At 44.9% G+C, this 22,501-nt stretch overlaps 1 protein-coding gene across 1 annotated transcript in view; it reads left to right on the top strand.

The window, feature by feature from the left end:
- Positions 1-10,316, top strand: part of LOC141145828 (polyadenylate-binding protein 2) — an 84,755-nt gene extending 74,439 nt beyond the window's left edge. The window contains exons 6-7 of the mRNA XM_073632677.1: positions 9,934-10,082; positions 10,207-10,316. Coding sequence (XP_073488778.1) covers positions 9,934-10,082; positions 10,207-10,246 — 189 coding nt within the window. The 3' untranslated portion in view covers positions 10,247-10,316. The remainder of the gene's footprint in view (positions 1-9,933; positions 10,083-10,206) is intronic.
- The last annotated feature ends 12,185 nt before the right edge of the window (positions 10,317-22,501 follow it).

The following is a 22,501-nucleotide window of genomic DNA, read 5'->3' as shown; positions in this document are numbered from 1 at the left end:
CCCCGACCTCACTGGCCTGGGAAACTGAAAGGGACCCGTAAGTGACTTCACATGTCCCTTCTGGGTCAGCAACTAGAAGGGCGGAAGTGTCTGCCCTCCCCTTTACCCAGCGGGCCCACAGATGAGCAAGCGGAGCCCAGAATACATTGGGGCGACTTGGCGCCTGGGGCTTGTAGAGCCCTGATGTAAGACATACAGGGGTAGATTTGCTAAAACTGGTGCACTCAGAATCTGGTGCAGCTTTGCATGGTAGCCAATCAGCTTCTTCAGTTAATCTTCGGAAATAAACCTGGAAGCGAATTGGTTTCTGTGCCGTTTAACCAGATTTTGTGCACTCCAGTTTTAGTAAATAACCCCCACGTTGTTAAATATAATTTTCACGTTGGAATAGGTTAATGCATGGGTTACAGCTAGATCTTCTGGGTGGGTTGCCCCATGCACATAGCAGATGGACAACAGCATAGCACCACCTACAGTTCATTCCGTAAATTTTCACAGCGCTGCTTCAAAAATGGATTGAGGGGCCAGTTCACACAACATGCAGTCCAGTGCGTTTTTTTTCTGTTTCAAAAACGCATGAAAAGTAGGTTATATGGTTTTCAATGACATAGTTCACACCAGCTTTTGCAGTTCCAGAAAAAGAACGTGCTGCAATTTTCCTGCACTGGACTTGACTGAAACGCATCAAAAACACTGGAATGCACATGTCCTTAAGGTTAAGGGGGGGGGGGGGTGCACTGGACTGCATAAAAAACGCACTAACGCGTCAACCATGCAGAAAAGCATCTGAAACGCAACCAGGCTGTTTCTATGGTGTGAACTGGCCCTTAAGGTTAAAGGGGGAGGAAAAAATGCACCAAACTACATGTGCATGCAGAAAAGCATCTGGAAGGCATCCAGGGTGCGATTTTTTTTTTTTTTTTTTTTTTTTTTTTTTTTTTTTATGGTGTGAACTTGCCCTAAATTCATTATTTTCCTCAATTCTACAAACATACCCCAAAATGACAACTTGAGTTTTGTTTGAAATCTTTCCAAATGTCTTAAAAATAAAGACAATCCCATGTACTCAGCCTTTACCATGACACAAAATTGATTTAAGGTGCATCCTGTTTCCACTGATCATCCTTGAGATGTTTCTACAACTCGATTGGAGTCTACCTGTGGTAAATTCAGTTGATTGGACATGATTTGGAAACGCACACATCTGTGTAAGATCCCACAGTTAACAGTGCATGTCAGCACAAACCAAGCTATGAAGTCCAAGGAATTGTCTGTAGACCTGAGACAGGATTGTATCGAGGCACAGATCTAGGGAGGAGTACAGAAAAATTTCTGCAACATTGAAGGTCCCAATGAGCACAGTGGTCTCTCCATCTGTAAATAGAAGTTTGTAACCACCAGGACTCTTTCTACAGTGGGCCGCCTGGGCAAACTGAGCAGTTTGGGGAGAAGAGCCTTAGTCGGGGGAGGTGACCAAGTACCCAATGGTTACTGACAGAGCTCCAGCGTTTCTCTGTGGAGAGAGGGGAACCTTCCAGAACAATAATCTCTGTAGCACTCCACCAATCAGGCCTGTATGGTAGAGTGGCCAGACAGAATTAAAAGTAGGCAAAGGCACATGACAGCCCGCCTGGAGTTTGCCAAAAGGCACCTGAAGGGCTCTGACCAAGAGAAGCAAAGTTCTCTGGTCTGATGAAACAAAGATTAAAGTCTTTGGCCTGAATGGTAAGCGTCATGTCTGGAGGAAACCAGACGCCGCTCATCACCTGGCCAATACCATCCCTACAATGAAGCATGGTGGTGGCAGCATAATGCTGTGGAGATGTTTTTCAGCGAACTGGGAGACTAGTCAGCATCAAGGGAAAGATGAATGCAGCAATGTACAGAGACATCCTTCATTGAAAACCTGCTCAAGAGACCTCTGACTGGGGCGAAGGTTCATCTTCCAACAGGACAATGACCCTAAGCACACAGCCAAGATGACAAAGGCATGGCTATGGGACAACTCTGTAAATGCCCTTGATTGGCCCAGACTTGAACCCAATTGAACGTCTCTGGAGTGATCTGAAAATGGCTGTGCACCGACACTCCCTATCCAACCTGATGGAGCTTGAGAGGTTCTGCAAAGAAGAATGGGAGAAACTGCCCAAAAATAGGTGTGCCAAGCTTTGAAGCATCATACTCAAAACGAGTACGCAAAGGTGCTTCAACAAAGTATTGAGCAAAGGTTGTGAATACTTACAGTGCCTTGAAAAAGTATTCATACCCATTAAAATTTTCCACATTGTCCTGTTGCAACCAAAAACGTAAATGTATTTCATTGGGATTTTATGTGGTAGAACACCAAGTGGCACACAATTGCGAAGTTGAAGGAAAATGATGGTTTTAAAAGTGTGGCGTGCATTTGTATTCAGCCCCCTTTACTCTGATACCTCTAACTAAAATCTAGTGGAGCCAATTGCCTTCAGAAGTCACCTAATTAGTAAATGATTTATAAATAGAGTCCGCCTGTGTGTAATTTAATCTCTGTATAAATGCAGCTGTTCTGAAGCCCTCAGGTGTGTTGGAGAACCTTAGTGAACAAACTGCATAATGGAGGCCAAGGAACACACCAGACAGGTCAGTTGTGGAGAAGTTTAAAGCTGGGTTAGGTTATAAAAAAAATACACCAAACTTTAAACATCTCGTGGAGCACTGTTCAATCCATCATCTGAAGATGGAAAGAGTACGACACAACTACAAACCTACCAAGACATGGCTGTCCACCTAAACTGACGTGCCGGGCAAGGAGAGCATTAATCAGAGAAGCTGCCAAGAGGCCCATGGTAACTCTGGAGGAGCTGCAGAGATCCACAACTCAGGTGAGAATCTGTCCACGGGACATCTATTGTGCACTCCACAAATCTAGCCTTTTATTGAAGAGTGGCAAGTAGAAAGCCATTGTTGAAAGAGCCATAAGAAGTCCCGTTTGCTGTCCCCCACATGGCTTCTCGCAATTTGCAAACGTGTAGAAGAAGGTGCTTTGGCCTAAAAGCAAAATGCTATGTGTGGCAGAAAACGAACACTGCACATAACCCTAAACACACCATCCCCACGGTAAACATTGGTGGTGACAGCATCATGTTGTGGGAATGCTTTTCTTCAGCAGGTACATGGAAGCAGGTCAGAGTTGATGGAAAGGTCGATGGGGCCAAATACAGGGCAATCTTTGAAGAAAACCTGCTGGGAGTCTGCAAAAGACTGGAGCAGAGGTTCACCTTCCCGCAGGACAACGACCCTAAACATACAGCCAGAGCTACAATGGGATGGTTTAGGTCAGCTGTCTCCAAACTATAGCCCGGGGGCCGGATGCGGCCCTTTGCTTGCTTTTATCTGGCCCTTGGCATACTATTCCACCGACACCAACAGGACATAATTCCTATCGCTGACACCAGCAATGTGGCTTTTTCCTCCCACTTACACCATCAAAAGGACACAATTCCTCCCGCTGACACCATTGGTGGGGCATAATTCCTTTCATTGATGCCAGCGAAAGGGCACAATTTCCCCTAATCGTCTTTCAGGTCAGACCTTGGCTCCTCCCCTCTGTAGGAAACACTGTGCCAGCCATCTTTAAATTTCCTCCTCCCCTGCTTGCTCCTCAGTTATTTGTGTTTCCTCCAGAGGGGAGACACCCCTTGGTACCAAGCCAGGAAGGCTCGGGCAGAGAGTCCTGAAAGGGGGCAGAGGCTCCTTGGACGTGGCCAGGGACGTTGCCTGGTGAAGATCGCTGCCCCCACATCTGATGGCAGGTGTAGGACGGGGGGGCTCCTTTTCACTACTGAGTTGCACAGACACCATACAGCGGTACCTGACCCCAGCAATGGACTCTGCATCCTGCAACGTGGAGAAGCCACGGGCTCTGGGACCGCACGGAGCTGGGTGACATCACGTACGGCAGAAAGGACGGCCATTTACGTTTGACCCGTGGCTTCCGGCCGCTGAAAAGGAGCCAGGCATGGGCCTGGAGAGGAGCTGCAATTGCTGTGAAGACAGCAGAAGCTCTGGTGGCGGCACCAACATGTCAGAGGCAGAAGGAAGGGACCAGAGGCTGAGGCCAGCTCCAGCCACGCTAAGGTAAGGGGAACCTAGGGTCGAGCTCCCCTTGCCAGACCCCCCCACCACAGGGGGTCCTAAGGGGGGAGGGGGAATCCTTCCGGGGCCAGAGGGAATGTTCATGGGGCCCCTGGAGAGGCAAGCCCACATGAGAGGCTGCGCACCTGCAGCTAACTGCAGAGGGGGGATGTTAAGTAATCCTTTAATTCCTGTGGGGTTTTTCGTTGTCTTTTAGAACAAAATGGACAAACCCAGAACGCCTCATAGCTCAAAGAGGAGGTGCCCCTCCTGTAAAGCTACACTTAGTAACTCCTGGGGAAAAACACTATGTAGAGAATGTATTAACTAGTGCAGGAATGTACCACTGAGCAGGGCAGGGAGCTAGCGGCATCAGTAAAAGAACTTTCTAATACGTTTGAATCCTTTAAAACCTTCTTTGCGGGGTTTCAGATCCCGCAGCCTCAGACTGCTCCTCTTCCAATACAGCAGGTAGCGTTACCATCCGCTAGTGCAGGCCCTCCAGCAGTCTCCAGAGAAGAGGCCGAGGAAAAGTCAGACAACGTAGCCTCCGTCTCCCAAGAGTCAGAGGGAGAAGCTCTGGAAGGGGATTCCAGAAAGCCATTCCAGTACAAACTCACTTGAAGAGGTGGAAACCCCCCCCCACCCCAGTTGGGTGGGGGGGATCATTTATACCACACAAGGTATGCAAACAGAAGAAACCACTATCTCTCCATGAGGTTTTAGTAGAGGCAATAAAGAATGAATGGCAGGACCTGGAAAGGAAAACATTGAAAGGGTTTCCATTTGCGGATGTTCCCGCATCAGTTTGGAATAAGACCCAAAGCTAGATGCAGCTTTCTCCCAAGTCTCGAGGCACACAGATTTGGCCTTCGAGGATATGGAGGTCCTGTCCAACGCAATGAACAAGAGGATAGACTCCCTCTTAAAGTCTTGGGTCTCCACGGTGGGAAGCCTAAAGCCAGTAACTGTAGTGGACCTGACTCAGATACAGGCCCACATTGAGGAGGGAACGCTAAAACAGCAAATCATGTCCTATCCCCCTGCTCCTTCGGGTCATCGCTTATATCGCAGATGCATTAGCGGAATCTGTACGGATGGCAGCTAGATCCTCGCCCTTATCCAACTCCGCAAGAAGAGCCCTGTGGCTAAAGACATGGCAGGGGGACTGCACATCCAAAGCCAAACTTTGCGGGATCCCTTTTACAGGGGAATTTAAATATGACCCACCCCTTCCTGTCAAGGCCACACCCCTTGCTGTTTAAGAACCGCCCTGAAATTTTTAAGTGCAGACACTAATTCTGAGGGCATGGGGGGGGGGGGGGGCGGCAATGGTTTCTCTTTGCATAGATTTCCTGTCACTTCCTGTTTGGCTATGGGGCAGGTAGTGAAGGGAAATCTCCGCAATGGGACAGGGATGGTAAAAAATAAACTGACGGGGCTATAATCCTCCCTTATTCTATCCAAAATTTAAAAAAAGTGTTGCCTATAGTTCTAATTTAAGCACAAATTTCTGATAATTTTATGGAGAGGACTAAGATATAAACCATGCCAATGGTGCAGCAGAAAACATATAGTACAGTGAGGAAGGTTTGTGGTCCAGGATGATAGGACAGTGAAAATTAGATGCGGCGCCCCCCTACAGTTGCAGAATACCGACCGCCCGCATACCAGAAGCAGTCTGGCCGCTTTATGGGGGTGCTAGACTAATTTGCCTCTCAGTCCAGTCCGCCCCATAAGACTGGCGCTACACTAAGTGTAGCGCAAGCAGGTGGGGACTCTTTCCATTCTACAAACTGACAGCGGACCCTTTCGAGCCACAGGAAAATTGCACATTTAAAATGCTCACACTTAAAGCAGTCTTTTTGGTGGCAGTTACTACAGCCAGAAGAGTCTGAGATAGAAGCCCTATCAATCAAACCTCCCTTTTTTTCAGGTTTTCCCGGATTGTATAGTTTTCAAGATGGATCCAGCCTTTTTGCCTAAAGTAGCCTCAAAATTTCAGAGGCCAAGATATTTTACCTTTTTTGCACAAATCCCTCCAGGGAACAAGAAATTACGTTCCATATGTTAGACATCATGTGATGCGTTCTACATTCGACGAAACTAAAGCCTTTAGGAAGGCAGATTCCTTATTTTAATTTCAGGGGCCAAGAAGGGGCACAAGGCTTCAAAGCGCACCATAGCCAGGTGGCTTAGAGAGGCCATTGGCTAGGCCTATACAGTGGGAGGTATGCAGATCCCAGAGGGTATCAGGGCACACTCTACAAGATCAGTGGCAGCATCGCAGGCAAAGAGCTGGAGCAACGTGGGAACAGATTTGTAAAGCGGCAACATGGTTCAGTTTTGCCACTTTTGTAAAACACTACAAGATGGACCTTTGGTCTGCAAAGGATCAGACCTTTGGATGCAAGGTCTTACAAGCTGTAGTCCCGCCCTAGTGTAAGTGTTTGATTATATCCTCAGGTGGCTGTCCTGAAAGACGATTAGGGGAAAAACGAAGTTACTGGTAACGTTCTTTCCGGGAGTCTTTCAGGACAGCACCGGTACCCACCCAAATGTATAAATTACTTGAGATTTCCTAACAGGAAATGTGATATAGTTGACTGTGTCATACGTTCTTGTTTTCAGCTCATAAAACTCCCGAAAAAACGCACTTGTTCAGAGCATTTTGTCACCTGAAGCAAAACACCTGAAAAACTCCCTAAGCTTAAAAAAAGAACATGAGCTTCTTTGGGGCAAATTACAGACTTTTTTCTGCCTTTTACATTGTTGGTGACCTGAACAAAATCGCGGTAAAAACGCTCAGGTGTGAATGCAGCCTTAATGACCAGGCCATTTTTTGCGATACGGCACTGTCGCTTTAACTGACAATTATGCAGGCGTGCGACGTTGTACCCAAATAAAATTGATGTTTTTTTTTTTTTTTCCCCACAAATAGAGCTTTCTTTTGGTGGTATTTGATCACCTCTGCGGTTTTTTATTTTTTGCGCTATAAACAAAAAGACCATTTCTTCAGTTTCGACCAATATGTATTCTACATATTTTTGGTAATTCACAATAAGCGTATATTGATTGGTTTGCACAAAAGTTATAGCATCTACAAAGTAGGGGATAGAATTATGGCGTTTTTATTTATTTATTTTTTATTTTTATTTTTTTTTACTAGTAACGGCGGTGATCAGATTTTTTGCAGGACTGCGGCGGACAGATCAGACACTTTTTTGGGATCAGTGACCTTTATACAGCCATCAGTGCTATAAAAAAAAATGCACTGATTACTGTATAATTGACACTGGCAGGGAAGAGGTTAACACCAGGGGCGATCAAAGGGTTAAGTGTGTTCTAGGGAGGTTTTTTGTAACGGGAGGAGTGGACTGACTGGGAGTACAGATCATCACACTGTACTGCACTGACAGAACGGGGATCTGCTTTTTCATTGACAGATCCCCGTTTTTGCCTCTGTGGAGCGATCGTGTGTGGCCAGTGGACATCACTGGTAGCCGGCCAAGCACATCTACTCTGATGCTCTCACTCCTCCAGCCCGCTGTATCTCACGCAAAGCCCTGTACCAGTACGGCAATTTGTGCAATAGAGCCGCAGTGTAACTGTGGCGGCTGGTCGGCAAGTGGTTAATGAGTGAAATAAGTATTTGACCCCTTGCAAAACATGACTTGGTACTTGACAAAACCCTTGTTGGCAATCACAGAAGTCAGACGTTTCTTGTAGTTGGCGACCAGGTTTGCACACATCTCAAAAGGGATTTTGTCCAAGTCATTAAGGTTTCCAGGCTGACGTTTGGTAGCTCGAACCTTCAGCTCCCTCCACATATTTTCTATGGGATTAAGGTCTGGAGACTGACTAGGCCACTCCAGGACCTTAATGTGCTTCTTCTTGAGCCGCTTTTTTTTTTTTTTTGTTTTGGCTGTGTGTTTTGGGCCATTGTCATGCTGGAATACCCATCCCACAACCAAGGAGGTTCTCGCCCAAGATTTGACGGTACATGGCCTGTTCATCCCTTTAATGCTGTGAAGTTGTCCTGTCCCCTTAGCAGAAAAACACCCTCAAAGCATGTTGTTTCCGCCTCCATGATTGACGGTGGGGATGGTGTTCTTGGGGTCATAGGCAGAATTCCTGCTCCAAACACAGTGAGTTGAGTTGATGCCAAAGAGCTTGATTTTGGTCCCATCTGAAAACACCTTCACCCAGTTGTATGAATCATATAGGTGTTCATTAGCAAACTTCAGATGGGCCTGTACATGTGCCTTCTTGAGCAGGAGGACCTTGCAAGCTCTGTAGGATTTCAGTCCTTCATGGCGTAGTGTTACCAATAGTTTTTTTGGTGACTGGTCCCAGCTGCCTTGAGATCATTAACAAGATTCTCCTGTGTAATTCTGGGCCAATTCCTCACTGTTTTCATGATCGTTAATCATGACCGAGGGTGATCGACAGTTATTTTGTTTCATTTGGTGTCTTTTATACAGGTAACAAGCTGAGATTATGAGCACTCCCTTTAAGAGGGTGGTGCTAATCTCAGCTCGTTACCTGTATAGAAGACACCTGGGAGCCAGAAATCTTGCTGATAGGGGATCAGATACTTATTTCACTCATTAAAATGCAAATCAATTTAACTTTTTTGAAATGCGTTTTTCTGGATATTTTTGTTCTGTTTTACTATTGAAATCCACTTTTTTTTTTTTCCTTTAAGGTTTTTAAAACCGGATTCTATTCTCGTCTTTACCTTTGCTTGTCTTTATAGTTAAAGGAGAAGTATAGTCGAAGCTTCTTTGGCTATACTTTTTATGGATCACAGGAGTGCAGTTCAGTTTTCAGCCAACAATGGTTTGAAACCTGTCAGCTGACATCAGAGCCGTTCCCGGCTGGGAGAAGATCCCGACCCTATGGTCTGGATCCACCCAGAAGCCTGGAGCCGCACCTGGCTTGAGCCAGTCCCTCCCGCCCCCTCTAAGCCCCAGCGCTCCAGTGAATGCTGGAGGGGCATAGCAGAGAGCCGCTGACTGATCGTCACGACTCTCTGGTCAGAGCTGAGGGAGGAAAGTGAACGATCAGCAGTATTTGATCGCTCAGTTCTCAATTCAGCAAGCCATACTTAAGTTATTGTCTAGGTATTCATAAGACATTTCAAGGAAACAGGTGGTTGGCCATATGGTAATAAGTCCATATAGTTTAAATTGTTTAGATGTGTATCCCGCAGCTATTTCTGAATCTGCGATTTCCATATCTGTTTTGATTGGACCACTTTCAACCAAAAGGTTATGTTGGGAACACATTGTTCTGATCTTGCTACATAATGACTTTACTTTGTGAATATTCAGGTAATTTCTTCTATATCTTTAGTGTAAGGGGATTTCCACCTTCAAGTAGCGGAAACTCCCATTTTACAGGGAATTTTGAACATTCAGCTTGTGTTTTCGTGTGGCCTTTATTAGCATGATGAGAAAGCAGTTGCTTCAGAAAACGGTCAGCTCTGGAACACTGGGCTCCTGGAGAGCTTGGCTATGAAGAGATTGGCACACTTCATAAAGTGAGGTCCCTGAATCGCCAAAGTACTTTTAGTTTACGTAAAAGTTTACTTCAAGTTTTGCAGTCTTCTGGATTTGTGTATTGGACGTCATTGGTGAGATCTGTCAGTTACTGGCTTTTACACCAGCCTTTGAATGTTCAAACTCCTATCTTTTCCATAAAACTACCTTGTAGTTGCAGTATGTGCCAAGCTGAGATTTCAGCATTAAAATCCAAGAGATGAAAAAAATGGCATCCACCGAAATTGTTATTTCACCCTTTAATATATTTTCGCAGGTGGTGCCCAAAAGGACGAACAGACCTGGCATTAGCACAACAGACAGAGGCTTTCCACGTGCAAGATACAGAGCTAGAGCATCCTCGTACAGTTCCCGTTCCAGATTCTACAGCGGCTATCCTTCAAGACCCAGAGGACGCGTGTACAGGTCTGGGGGCTAATCGGCACAGAAGGCATTTGGGGGGGGGGGGGGGGGGTCCTGTTGGTGGGTGTTGGGATATTTGACGTTATCACAAAACTTTGTCTGCTTACACTAGGCTTATCTTTTTCAGGGGTCGGGCTCGCGTGACATCATGGTATTCACCTTACTAAACATATAACGTTAGGAAGACCTGAGAGGCAAAAACACAAAAAAAAGAAAAAAAAAGAAAAAAAAAAAGAAGACTGGAAATGAATTTTAAGAGTTTATTAAAACAGGGTCCCATGTGGACCATTCTTTTCTCTTGTACTCACATGCCCCATGTTCATCCTTCAATGTTTCAAGATGGGAGTGGTAGGCCAGGCTCCTGATGGTTACTGTATGTTGGGGGGGAATAAGAGGTTGTACTAATTAGTGAGTGTCTGACTTGTTCTGGGGGTGCGTGGACTGTTTATGTGCAGGATACCTGTTAATCAAAGAATGTGTATACTGAATGGTTCCCAGCCTAGTGTGTTTTCAGCTGTGGGAGGGAAGTGATGTCTGCTAAACATCCTGCTGTTTCCTTTTCTTTTCTTTTTTTTGCGTGTTTTTATCTTTGCAGGTATCTTTCTATGGGAGAAGCTTGTTTCCCGGAGAGAGTCGGCTGCCCCTCACAAAACAGCCTTTTCTTTAGTTTTATTCTAGCTCAGATTCCTGCATAGTGCTGGAAGACACAAGCTGGGCATCTTTTGTGTTTTAGACTGTTCCTTTTTGATTTGTGTTTTTATTTTATTTTTCTTTTTTTTTTTTCATTTTTTTTTTTTTTTTCTTTTGAGACTTTTTTTTTATAGTGCCAGGCAGGGAAAGGAGAAAAATAAAAAAAAATGGTAACATGTATTTTGTGTCTGATTTATTTATTTTTGCTTGCTTTTTAATGAAAATATGTCAAACTTTCACAGGCAATTTCCTTTAATGCATTCCTTTTTGTTTTTGAAGTTATGTAAACTGCAGACAGTTCTAATGAGCTCCATGTCACTTAACCACTTAAGACAATTCATAAAAATATTCTCCTTGTATTGCCCATAAATGTTTCAATTTTATACGAGGCAAAGCACTCTAGAAATTCAAATATCACCGGGGCAAAGCTGGAAACTGCTGCACGCATCTGCTGTAAGACCTCATGTACACTGGTTTCTTGTAAACCTTGTTTCTCCTGATAGGAGATAATCCATGTTATAAAGTCGTCTAAGCTGCATTTATTTTTTAAAACCGTTTAGGTGAGTTTATCAGAGTTTGGAGTTTTTTATTGGCCAGAATTTTTAATCATTCTGGCCATCGAAATAAACAAAAGCTGAAGTGCTAAATGTGCCTAGAGTTTATGTGCATGTTTCAGGGTTCAGTGGTCTTTGTGGTCAGAACTGCTCTTGACTGATTTTAGGGCGTTCAGACAACAGCCTATAAACTCTTAAGCCTATAAATGCTTTTAAGGGCATTTAAAAAAAAAAAAAAAAACACAAGTTCTCAAAACGTGAGTTTAACAGTAGTAGTGCGCATGAAGCCTGTCTCTGAGCTACAGAACTAACCAGGAAGCTGCAGACGGCAATGACTGGAATAAAGGTTGCCATTCACATTAGTGTGTTCACACCTGCGAACACTTTTACACTCCTGCATTTGTGCCTCTGTATCTAAAAATGTGTTTTTTGACCTCCAGAAAGGTATACTTCATGACCAGGCAATGTTTTTTACATTTTCAAAAAAAAAAAAAAAATCTACAAGAAAAGAGCAAATGTTTACAGTGGGCTCATTCACCTATGTCTAAATGAATGCTTATTTGCATCACAAATAAAGTACAGAATCTTAGAAACCTACAGTAGGTGTGAAGTTGCACAAAATACAAAAAAAGTAGGGTCCACACTTAGTGTGAAGTAGAGATCTAGCATATGCGTTCAATACGTAACCTACCATAGGTGGAGTAAATAATCAAATGACCAAATCTGGGATAATCCCACATTTAATTAAAAAGTTACTTTTCTTCTGTACTGTTATCTGAACAACCATAGTCACCATAGTACAGGGGGTCCCCGGGTTACAAACAAGTTAGGGACTGTAGGTTTGTTCTTAAGTTGAATCTGTAAGTCGGAACAGGTAAGTTTTTTTTAAGTGTAGCTCCAGCCCAAAAAAATATTTTTAAGCTTTTTGGATTTTGTGTGCCCCTTGTTCAGAAGATTTCACCTTGCTTTCTGTCCCAATGACAATTGTATTTTGAAAATTTTGGGTTGTTGTGGAAACAAGCCTTGGTGATAAAGCATCAGTGGAGGTACCTTTTCCCCATGATAACTCTTGCAGGAGTGAATTTCCCTTCCTAGGGGTAGATTTCCTCTCACTTCCTGTTGTCTCCCTCCGTTTGTAAGTAGGAGTCATTTGTAAGTCAGATGTTTGTAACTAGGGGACCCCATGTACTCAGTAAGGGTGTGGAATTTAATCGCTGCATCGCGATTCGGGGGTCATCGATGCAAGCACCCCGAAAAATCTGTCGGGTGTGATGTCATCCTGACTTGCCCCACCCCTCCCGGTGGTGTGCTCCGAGCGTTTTTGTCAAAATAGCTTTTGCTATTAAATGCAATTGTAATCCATTAAGCGGTGATCGCTGTATGGGTTTTTTGTTTTGTATTTTAAATATATGTAGCTTCATACCTCGTTTTTAGTCTCTGTATATAACTATATATCCCGCCGCTCATGTGACTGCTCGGTCTGGCCGGCCCCTCTCACGTATCTCCTGACGTCAGCCCCGTCCGCCTCTCTTCTGATCTGATAGCTACAGTTGGTGGGCGGGGCTGAGAACTCCCACTGACGTCATGAGAGACATGAGACTGAGAGGAGAGAGATGCGGGCCGGACTGAGCACTCACATGAGCGGCTTATTCAGTTTTATACACAGACTAAAAAAACGAGGTATGAAGATGCATATATTTAAGAAAAAAAAAAACATACAGCGGTCACCACTTAATAGATTACAACTGCATTTAGTAACAAAAGCCATTTTGACAAAACAGTTATACACAGACCGAGAAATAAGATATGAAGCTGCATAAACTTTAAAAATCACATACAGCGGTGGGCACTTAATGGATTATAACTGCATTTTTTACCACACGGGTATTTTAACTGCAGTATGTAGAGTACAAATGTGTTTGTATTCTACTTGCACTGTCTCCTACAGGTGCTCTGTGCTGACATTATTTCTCTGGGTCCCCCCCCCAGTTTGCACATTCCACTGTGTTAACTCCTAGTGTGCTGGAAGGTGCAAACAAGGGAGCCCAGAGAAATGTCATCACAGAGACAGTACAGGGAACTTCATAGGGCTGTTTGTCAATTGTAATCCCTCCTGACCTCCCAGCAGCTGTGTGTGTGAATTCCTGTACCTTGTAGTGCACCGGATTAGTGCACTACGTAAAGTGGAGTTCCACCCGTTTTTTTAGTTTATTAAAAGTCAGCAGCTACAAAAAGTGTAGCTGCTGACTTTTAATCAGACATTCACCTGTCCCACAGTCCATCGTTGTGGCTGCACAGAGCCTCGCTCCTCTCCCTCTCTCTGTGCCATCATATCTACTGTGGGCAGTGACACCCGCCCGTGACAGCTTATGGCTTCACAGCCGGGCGCAGACTGCACGAGCCGCTCTGCCATTGGCCAGCCAATCTTCTGGGACCCAGAAGATTGCTGGAAGGGAGGGGGCCGCCTAGTAAATTTTTTGTTAAGTCAGCAGCTACACAAAAAAAAAAAAAATGTATCTTCTGACTTTAAATAAAGACACTCACCTGTCCCACAATCCAGCGGCGTGGCCACCCAAACCTGCCATTCTCTTCCCCTGCCTGTCTCACTGCACTGTCCTGCACAACCAGGCAATCTTCTGGGAACTGATGTGTCCCAGAAGATTGCAGGGAGGAAGGGCCGCCTAGGCGGCCGAAGTGGGAGTGCGTCAGTAATCGTGATGCATCGTGGAATCGAATCGTTGACCAGATAATTGTAATCGAATTGTAAGACCAGTGAAGATGCGCACCCCTAGTACTCAGCCTGTGTGACATCATAAAACAAAACTGTAGGAGGTAATGTTAGGTGGAGGGTGATGTACTGTATGCACAGGTCATATAGGGTTCAATTTTGTTGAACAGCTCCAATGTATCTTTGGTAATGTATTTCATCGATTTTATGTCCACAATAACAGATTAGAGTTTACCAGACAGGTATTTGTCTTCTAGTGCCTGTAAGAATATGTATGGCCAATTTTGACTTTTAAAGGGTGCCTATGAAGGCCAATCAAAGGTAATGGATAGGATCCAAAGGCAGAATTACTACTAAACATTGGTTTGAGCTGTATAACATATAACCAGAGGGTTGGGCCAGGGAGCATTGGCAAAAAAAAAAAAGGAACAAAGTGCCCTTTTCCTATCCGCAGCTCAGCCTGTGTCTGACACTATGGATTGTAAGTATGAAGTAAATCTGGGGTTATACCAGAGCATCAGTATTGTATCGATATCTCTGTTGTATACCACACACGGGGGGGGGGGTAATTATCTGCTGTGCCCCAAACATTTGCCCACATTTTTAATGTGATGGGTCTTTGGCAAATTTCCATTTTCTCTTATATAGATGGTCATCACTTAGTAAAAGTTTTATTATACAGCCCAGTTAAAAGGGCATCTTCAGATCTATCCTGATGGGGTTATGTTGCAATTTTTAGGTGATTAGCCCCTATCAAAAAAACTGACATCTGCTCAGGCATAACCCCTCTCAGCTGGGGATGGCTTCAGTTTTTTTTTCTTGCATATTCATGTTACTAAACACAGAACCTGCATTCACTATATCTGGTCTTCCACAGAACATGGAAATGCAATTATTTTAGTAAATATAAACTGCTTAAATAACTTCTCATCAGCAGTATATAGCAGCCTTGTGCCGTCTATCAGTTCCTAGTAAAGCTTGTAGGAAGAGTTTTCATTCGCCCCTGACCCTTCGTCTGGACAGTGCTGATTGGCCCTGTGCTGATCACATGCACCCTCCCAAAAAAACTGCAAAAACCACAAAAAGCCTGTCCCCTGGCTCTGTAAATATCAGGTTATTTTTTTGGAGACAGGAGGGGATCAGAGAAAACAGGCTCAAACCACCTTTATACACCATGGGGAGGATTAACCCCTTAGGTTCCACAGAGTATAACAAGCATGCTTTACTTGGGGGGGGCGCTCGAGTGCCTGGTGAAACCCATACTATTCCTGTTACCTGGTAGGAGGGGTAAGTCCTCATGTTTCTTGGCTTCCTTAGTCTTTTTCTCTGCACATTCCTTCCCTTTTAGCTGCAGTGTTCCAGTTATATTACATATGCTTTATTTCTCAAAGCGTCTTTCAGGGCTGCACCTGGAGAGTGTAGCGCCACCCAACTTCCCAGGAAACATGGCGAATAATGCCTTTTAAGGCTGCCACTTCCACCATGGCCTTAGTTGTAGTGTTTCCTCCACCATGGTGGAAACGTTGCGTGGAACTGAGTGGGCTGCACTCTCTCCAGGCAGAGGTTCTGAGTGTGGGTACATGGCTCACCTTATCTTTTTCTTTTTGGGCCATCCCTGCATCCTCCCAGATGTGTGCGGGATGCTCCAGAGTTCCCCCCTTCTTCCCTGCTCAGTGAGAGCTTGGGCCAGCCGGGAGAGTCTGTCCTATTTCCAGAAAGTGGAGTCGGGCTCCCGGGGCTCTGTTTTTTGCCAGGCCTGGGTGATGTAATTTCCAGGAAGAGGTGGGGGTGGGGCTTCCAGTCGGGTGCAGGGCTTCCAGTTTCGGCCTGTGGAAGGCAGGGGGGTGGGCCCAGGCTGGCGTAGACTTCCAGTCCTGGCAGCGGCGAGAACGGGAGTTTTTTTTTTTTTTTTTTTAAATGGACAGCACAGCAGAGCTGCTAACCAGCTGCAGTATGGAGTCGGTGGAGCTAGTGGCAATGGCAGGAACAGGAGCTACAAGTGCCAGCCCACGTAAGGTGGGGCAGAGGCTTCAGCTCTTCTACCCCAGGGCTTTGCCTTTCCCTCCACTTTTCCCCTGGTGTCTGAGGTAATTGGGGAAGGGGGGAGCCTGTTCCATGCCCCTTCGGTTACCTTATGAGGGGACATGGTTTGGATGGCCCCCCCTTTCTTTTTCTTGGGTGGCGGGGGTGTGGGTAGATCATTTTAAGGGGGATAATGCTTAGGTCCTAATGGGGTGCTGTTCTAATTACAGAAGGCACGGGAAAAGACAAAGCATACCCTCCCCTCTTCTAAGAAAAGGTGCTCTTCCTGAGGTACTTCCCGAGAGGATTTGTTGGATACCCTCTCCGTTCTGTTGAAAGCAGTGGGATATTTAGTGGATGGCCGCTAGGACTTTGGCCCTGGTGAACTTGAAGCGAAGGGCGCTCTAGTTAAAACCTTTGTCCGGTGACTCTGCTTCTAAAGGAAGCTCTGTGGTCTCCCTTTTAATGGGGCTCTGCTTTTTGGCCCAAATTTGGAGGCCATTTTGGATAGACTGCAGATAAGAAAAAGGCTTTTCCGGCAAAGAAAAAGAAGGCGCCTTTAGTCAAAAAGATATTTCCTCCTATTTAGCAAACCCAGGCCCCCAAGAAAACGGGTTCTAAGAAACCCTGGGGTGCACAGAGGGGGTGAGGTATGGCGGCTGTTCAGTTCAGAAGTTCCGAACTGCCAGTTAAAAGCCCGTGACGGTCCTGCTGTGGGAGGGAGACTTCTATCCTTCCTTCCTCAGTGGAGGGCAGTAATGTCCAGTCCGTTTGTCCTGAATGTCAACTCCCAGGGATATGGACTGGAGTTTTCGGAGAGATCTCCAAACTGTTTTTTTGTGACTCAGATCCCTGGAGTGCAGGACAGGGCCCTAGCATTAATATCCCTTTTAGAGGATCTGAGACAACAGGGAATAATTATTCCAGTGCCTCAGGAGGAGGAAGGTTTAGCGTTTTATTCTCACATTATCCTAATAAAGAAACCCTCAGGAAAATTTTGCTTAATTTTGAACCTAAAACTGAATCGGTCCATCCGCTACAAAGAGTTCCGCATGGATACGATCTACTCCGTAAGTAAACTGCTTACGGGGGGGGTTTATGGCTTCCATTGATCTCAGGGACGCTTACCTTCACATCCCAATAGCAGTAGCGTCCCAGAGGTTTTTGAATCTGGCAATCAGCTCAGAGGGCAGGATATCCTATCTGCAGTTCAGAGCCCTTCGGTTTGTCCTTGGCTCTGAGGATCTTCACCAAGGTTATGGAGGAAGCCTTGGCGCCTCTGAGGATCCAGGATCTGCTTCTTTTCGCCAGCTCAGAAAATCAGCTGCTGGCAAATCTGAACAGAACAAAATGCCACTTGCAAAACCTAGGTTGGATCCTGATCGAGGAGAAATCAAACTTAATCCCTTCCCAAGAGATAAGATTTTTGGGGTACAACATTGACTATTCAACAAAAGATCTTCTTGCCGGAAGAGAAAAAGGTGAAGATCCTGGGGGCGATAAAAACAGATACAGACAAGCTCGCCAGTAACCGTACGGTCAGCAATGTCGACATTGGCTCTCCTAGCATCCTCCATTCTGGCCGTTCAATGGGCCCGCCTCCACTCAAGGGATCTGCAGCAAGTAATTCTCCAAAATTGGAGGCACGATGAACCCTTAGAAAAACGGTTCATGATTCTTGTGCAAGTGAGAAAATTATGGTGGTGGAGGAACCAGTTAAACCTAAGCGAGGGCCTACTTTGGGTATTCTCTGTCTCAAAAAGGCTAACAGATGTTAGCTCCTGAGGGTGGGGGGTGCATCTAGAAGATTGTTTTGCTCAAGGAATCTGGACAAGCTCAGACGCAAAAAGATCATCCAATTGGAGGGAACTGAAAGCAATTTGGATGGGGCTCCTTTGGTTTCAGGAAGAGGTCAGGGGCCAACACGTTCAGATCCTGTGCGACAATAAAAGGCAGTTTGAATTGGATGGCCGACTTCCTGAGCAGGAAGACAATTTCCGAATCGGAGTGGAGTCTAAATTCGGAAGTTTTCCAGATGGTGGTAAACAGGTGGGGCAGTCCTCCGGTCTACCTGTTTGCGACCCACTCAAACGCAAAGCTCCCGTCTTACTTTTCTCTGAACAGGAGGGATCAGGCAAGAGGCTCATCCGTGGGACTTCCATTTGTGTAATTATTATTATACAGGCTTTATATAGCGCCAACAGTTTGCACAACGCTTTACAACATTAGGGCAGACATTACAGTTACATACAAGAGGAATCAAAGGGCCCTGCTTGTTAGAGCTTACAATCTAAAAAAAAATGCTTTGCTCCCCTTCCAGTTAATACCGTTGGTCCTCAAACTATTTCAGGAAGAGTCCACGAATCTAATACTGGTGACTCCTTATTGGCCCAGGAGGATATGGTTCTCAACACTTCTGAAACTGGCGGCAGAACCCCATCGAATGTTCACAACACGGGACAATCTACTGAGTCAGGGACCCATACGGCATCCAAACGTAAGCCAGCTCAAGTTAGCAGTCTGGTTTCTGGGGAGCAGATCCTAAAGAAAAGGGGTCTATCAGACAAATTAGTTACTATGCTGCTAAATAGCAGGAAAAAAGTCACCAGAGATATTTATTTTCAAGGTTTGGAAATGCTACAACTCCTGGTGCGTGACAAAGAAGTATTTGCCACAGGAGATCATTTCCATCCTGGAATTTCTTCATGATGGAATGGAGAAGGGGTTAGCGGTTAGCACCTTGAAGACACAGGTGGCCGCGTTATCAGTTTTTTGGAAATATAATTATCACGAGATCCTTTAGTTATTAGGTTCTTTAAGGCAATGGCTAGGTCAAGACCAGCACCTATCAAATTTTTTCCAACTTGGGACTTGTCAGTGGTCCTGCAGGGACTAACTAGGAAATCTTTCGAACCTCTAAAAGAGGCTACAGTCAGAAATTGGACTTTGAAAACGGTCCTATTGGTGGCAGTAACCTCTGCCAGGAGAGTCAGTGAGCTGCAGGCTTTTTCCATAGTTGAACCTTTTCTGACAGTCTTTCCAGATCTTATAGTCCTAAAGGTGGACCCAGGCTTTCTACCTAAGGTCTCCTCTGCCTTTTATCGTTCTCGGGAGGTGATTCTACCAACGTTTTGCGCATCCACAGCCAATTCTAAAAAGGAAGATTTCCACACGCTGGACGTGAAGAAATGTCTAATGCAATATCTGGAATTGACGAGACAATTTAGGAAGTCAATTTCTCTTTGTGCTGTTCTCAGGGGCTCGTAAGGTAGAGCGTGCTTTCAATAGCTCAATAGGAAGATGGCTCAGAACAGCCTCAGACAAGGCCTCAGGGCAGATACTACCGGATGGTATCCTTGCCCACTCAACTAGGGCAGTTGCAACATCCTGGGCTGAGAGGGCTTTTGCCTCACCGGACCAGATCTGTAAAGCAGCAACGTGGACAAGTTTTACTACGTTCATCCGGCATTATAGAATTGATCTACTATCAGCCTCAGAGCAGGCCTTTGGCTGGAAGGTCCTACAGGCGGTGGTCCCACCCTAGAGTAAGTTTTCTCGCTTATCCTGTCCAGGTGCTGTCCTGAAAGACGCTTTGCGAAAACCTTAGTTAGACTTACTGGTGACGGTATTTCTAGAAGTCTTTCAGGACAGCAGCTATTACCCTCCCTAGTGGTTTCCAATATGACTTGCACTGTTATATATGTGTATGTTTTGTTGTTTTGTTTAAAAATGTTGTCTTTCAGCATGGCTGGTGGTTCCTTGTTTACGACTGAGGCCATGGTGGAAGTGGGCTGCCTTAAAAGGCGTTATTAGCCGCGTTTCCTGGGCGGTTGGGTGGAGCTATGCTCTCCAGGTGCTGTCCTGAAAAACTGCTAGAAATACCATCACTGGTAAGTCTAAGGTTTTTCAGGCCCCCTGAGTGCCATGTAGCGGTGGAGGAGCCTAGGGGGTGGTCTGGGAGACTGTTGGTGCCAAATGCAGCTCTTCCCCACCAGCTTGCCTTGGATCTCGGATAGTGGCGCTGCCCATGCAGTAAACGCTGGTGACATCACAGAAGGGCAGAGTTGACTGACTGCTGCCATAGTTGCACTTTTTTGCAGGATAACTGTCCGGCACCGAGGGCAGTGTTTCTCTGGGAAGTTTTATTACATCACATATCTGATAAGTGCTGCAACTAGTTGAATTGCTGTCATAGGGGAGGTGTGCACAAGTCGTTTCTGGGGCTTCCAGCACAGGTATCTGATGTCAGCACCTGCTTCTCTCAGCTGACCTAAACTGCTAATTACAATTAGTTGTTACTTATGTTGGTAGGTCAGGTCTTCACAATTATAGGTGGGTGGGACTTCTGGTCCTCGCCAGCATTTGTAATGCACGCCGGCTCCGGAAGTGAGCGAGCGAGTGCACTTCCTGATACATCTGTGGCTGGTATATTGGGTGCTGATCCTGGCCCAGAAAAATGAGTGGGCTACTTTTTGTTTTATATACACATTCATTTTAATAAAATAATGTATAATGAAGTCATTCTTATTGGTCTTTGTTGGTTTTCTGGTGGTATGGAGAGGTGAAGGAGCATAGTGTCTGTGGTGCCCATGAAAATGAAGGCAGGGGAAGAATCGAGTTTCTTTTGTAAAAAAAAAAAAAATAGTGTACTTTCACCTAGTATTGCCTAAGGCCCCTTTCACACTACCGCAACATCACAACTATTTTGCCACAATTTTAGGGAATGCCTGTTTAAACTTGAGGTCTATGGACCTCAACTCTCACATCAAAGTCGGACCAAAGTAGTACAGGGACTACTTTGAAGTTGATGTGACTTGAAGTCGAACAGATATGAATGGTACTCATTGGAAATCATGGGGTAGGACTTGTCATGCGACTTTGCAGACAAGTTGCACAAGTGTGAAAGGGGCCTAAGAGGTTATGATGGTCGCACAATTTCAAAGCTGCATGTCAGTGCGACTTTTTGCGCAGATGTCTATGCAAGTCACCTGAAATCGGCAAAAGTGGTGCAGTAACTACTTTTTCAAATCGGTGTGGCACTGTGAAGTTGCACCGGTGTGAACGGGGGCTAAAAGAGCACTTAATAATAATTGGAGCTTTTGATGTAGATAAATGTATGATTCGTAATTCGTCTCTAGAATTTGATGGTGATATAGCGCCACGTTTTGATTACATTTTTTTAAAATTTTCTTTTCTTTTAATTTGTTGTATTAAGCACCAACATGCATGCAATTACAGGGTTGTTGTAGCATGCCTGGCTATTGTAGTTTAGCCAATTAGGATTTGATAGCGCCACCTTTTTATTCTTGTTTACACAGTTGTACTAAGTGGATGTTCGAGCATCTGAGGACATGAGTCTGTGAGTCTTGCAGGCTGCAGTGTGAGGTTCTAACCACTTCTAGTTTAGTTGTTCAGTGCCTGTTGACAACTTGACCTCCCCTCATATGCCGTGCTTTGGGACATCTCTATTGTAGTGAATGTGAAGATGTACGATAAAGAAAATGAAAACTTTGGCTACCTTAAAAAAAAAAAAATTATGAATACATCACAATATATGGGGACCACCTTGTTGTAATAGATATGAATATACCCTGTATCCTGATGTACTGCAAGAAAAGGATTTTACAGGTAAACCAAAAATTCCTTTTTCATTGGCATAGCAGAATGTTATGCAGCAGTACAGGGATGGAATGCTGCTGACACCCTGGTACTGATTTATCAGTGGAAAAGTAGTAGATCCTAAAAGAGTTTACCTATTATGTCAAAGAGTCTCACTTAGCAGAACCATATAGACCTCTGTGTCCTCATCTGGGAAAATAGCTGCAGTTTAGGTACATTCTAACAATAGTTTTGTTATGTTGGCTGATTCTGCCACAGAACATACCAATTAATAATCACCAATAATGTTGGCATATGTTTTTGCTTTCATTTAGACTCGAGACCCATGCATAGAGCAGATTGCATCAAATACTGTCAATAACATGAAAAAAAAATGGTCTGAGATAAATATCTGAAAAATCTATCCAGAAATTGGGGGACTTATCTGTAACTAAGTGTCAAGTGGCTGAAAGAGCATGTGATATGTCTTGGCCATCTTTTAATGCCTGTGAGTATGTTGCTTTTTATGCCTGCACAGACTTTGGCACTGTTCGTCTAATAAACCCTGCCATTCCAGCCAAGTTTTGAGGAGAGCTATTGCTGAGAGCACAGTAAGTGGTTGATTTCTCATACTTGGTATTGTTTCTGGGAGAGAACATGAAGATAAATGCATCCAATAAGACACAGCAAAAAACTGCTTTATCCAAAATAATTGTGTTTTAGATGCTTGTTAATGTGTTGTTGCGGAGCCCAATCCCCCTGTTGGAACACAATAGCACAGCTGAGGAGAACGCTGTGCTAACATTGCATAGTTAGTATGACAATCTCTC

The sequence above is a fragment of the Aquarana catesbeiana genome, linkage group LG01 (genome assembly GCF_042186555.1).
Source record: "Aquarana catesbeiana isolate 2022-GZ linkage group LG01, ASM4218655v1, whole genome shotgun sequence".
NCBI lineage: Eukaryota > Metazoa > Chordata > Amphibia > Anura > Ranidae > Aquarana > Aquarana catesbeiana.
This window is presented reverse-complemented; position numbering and strand designations above follow the sequence as displayed.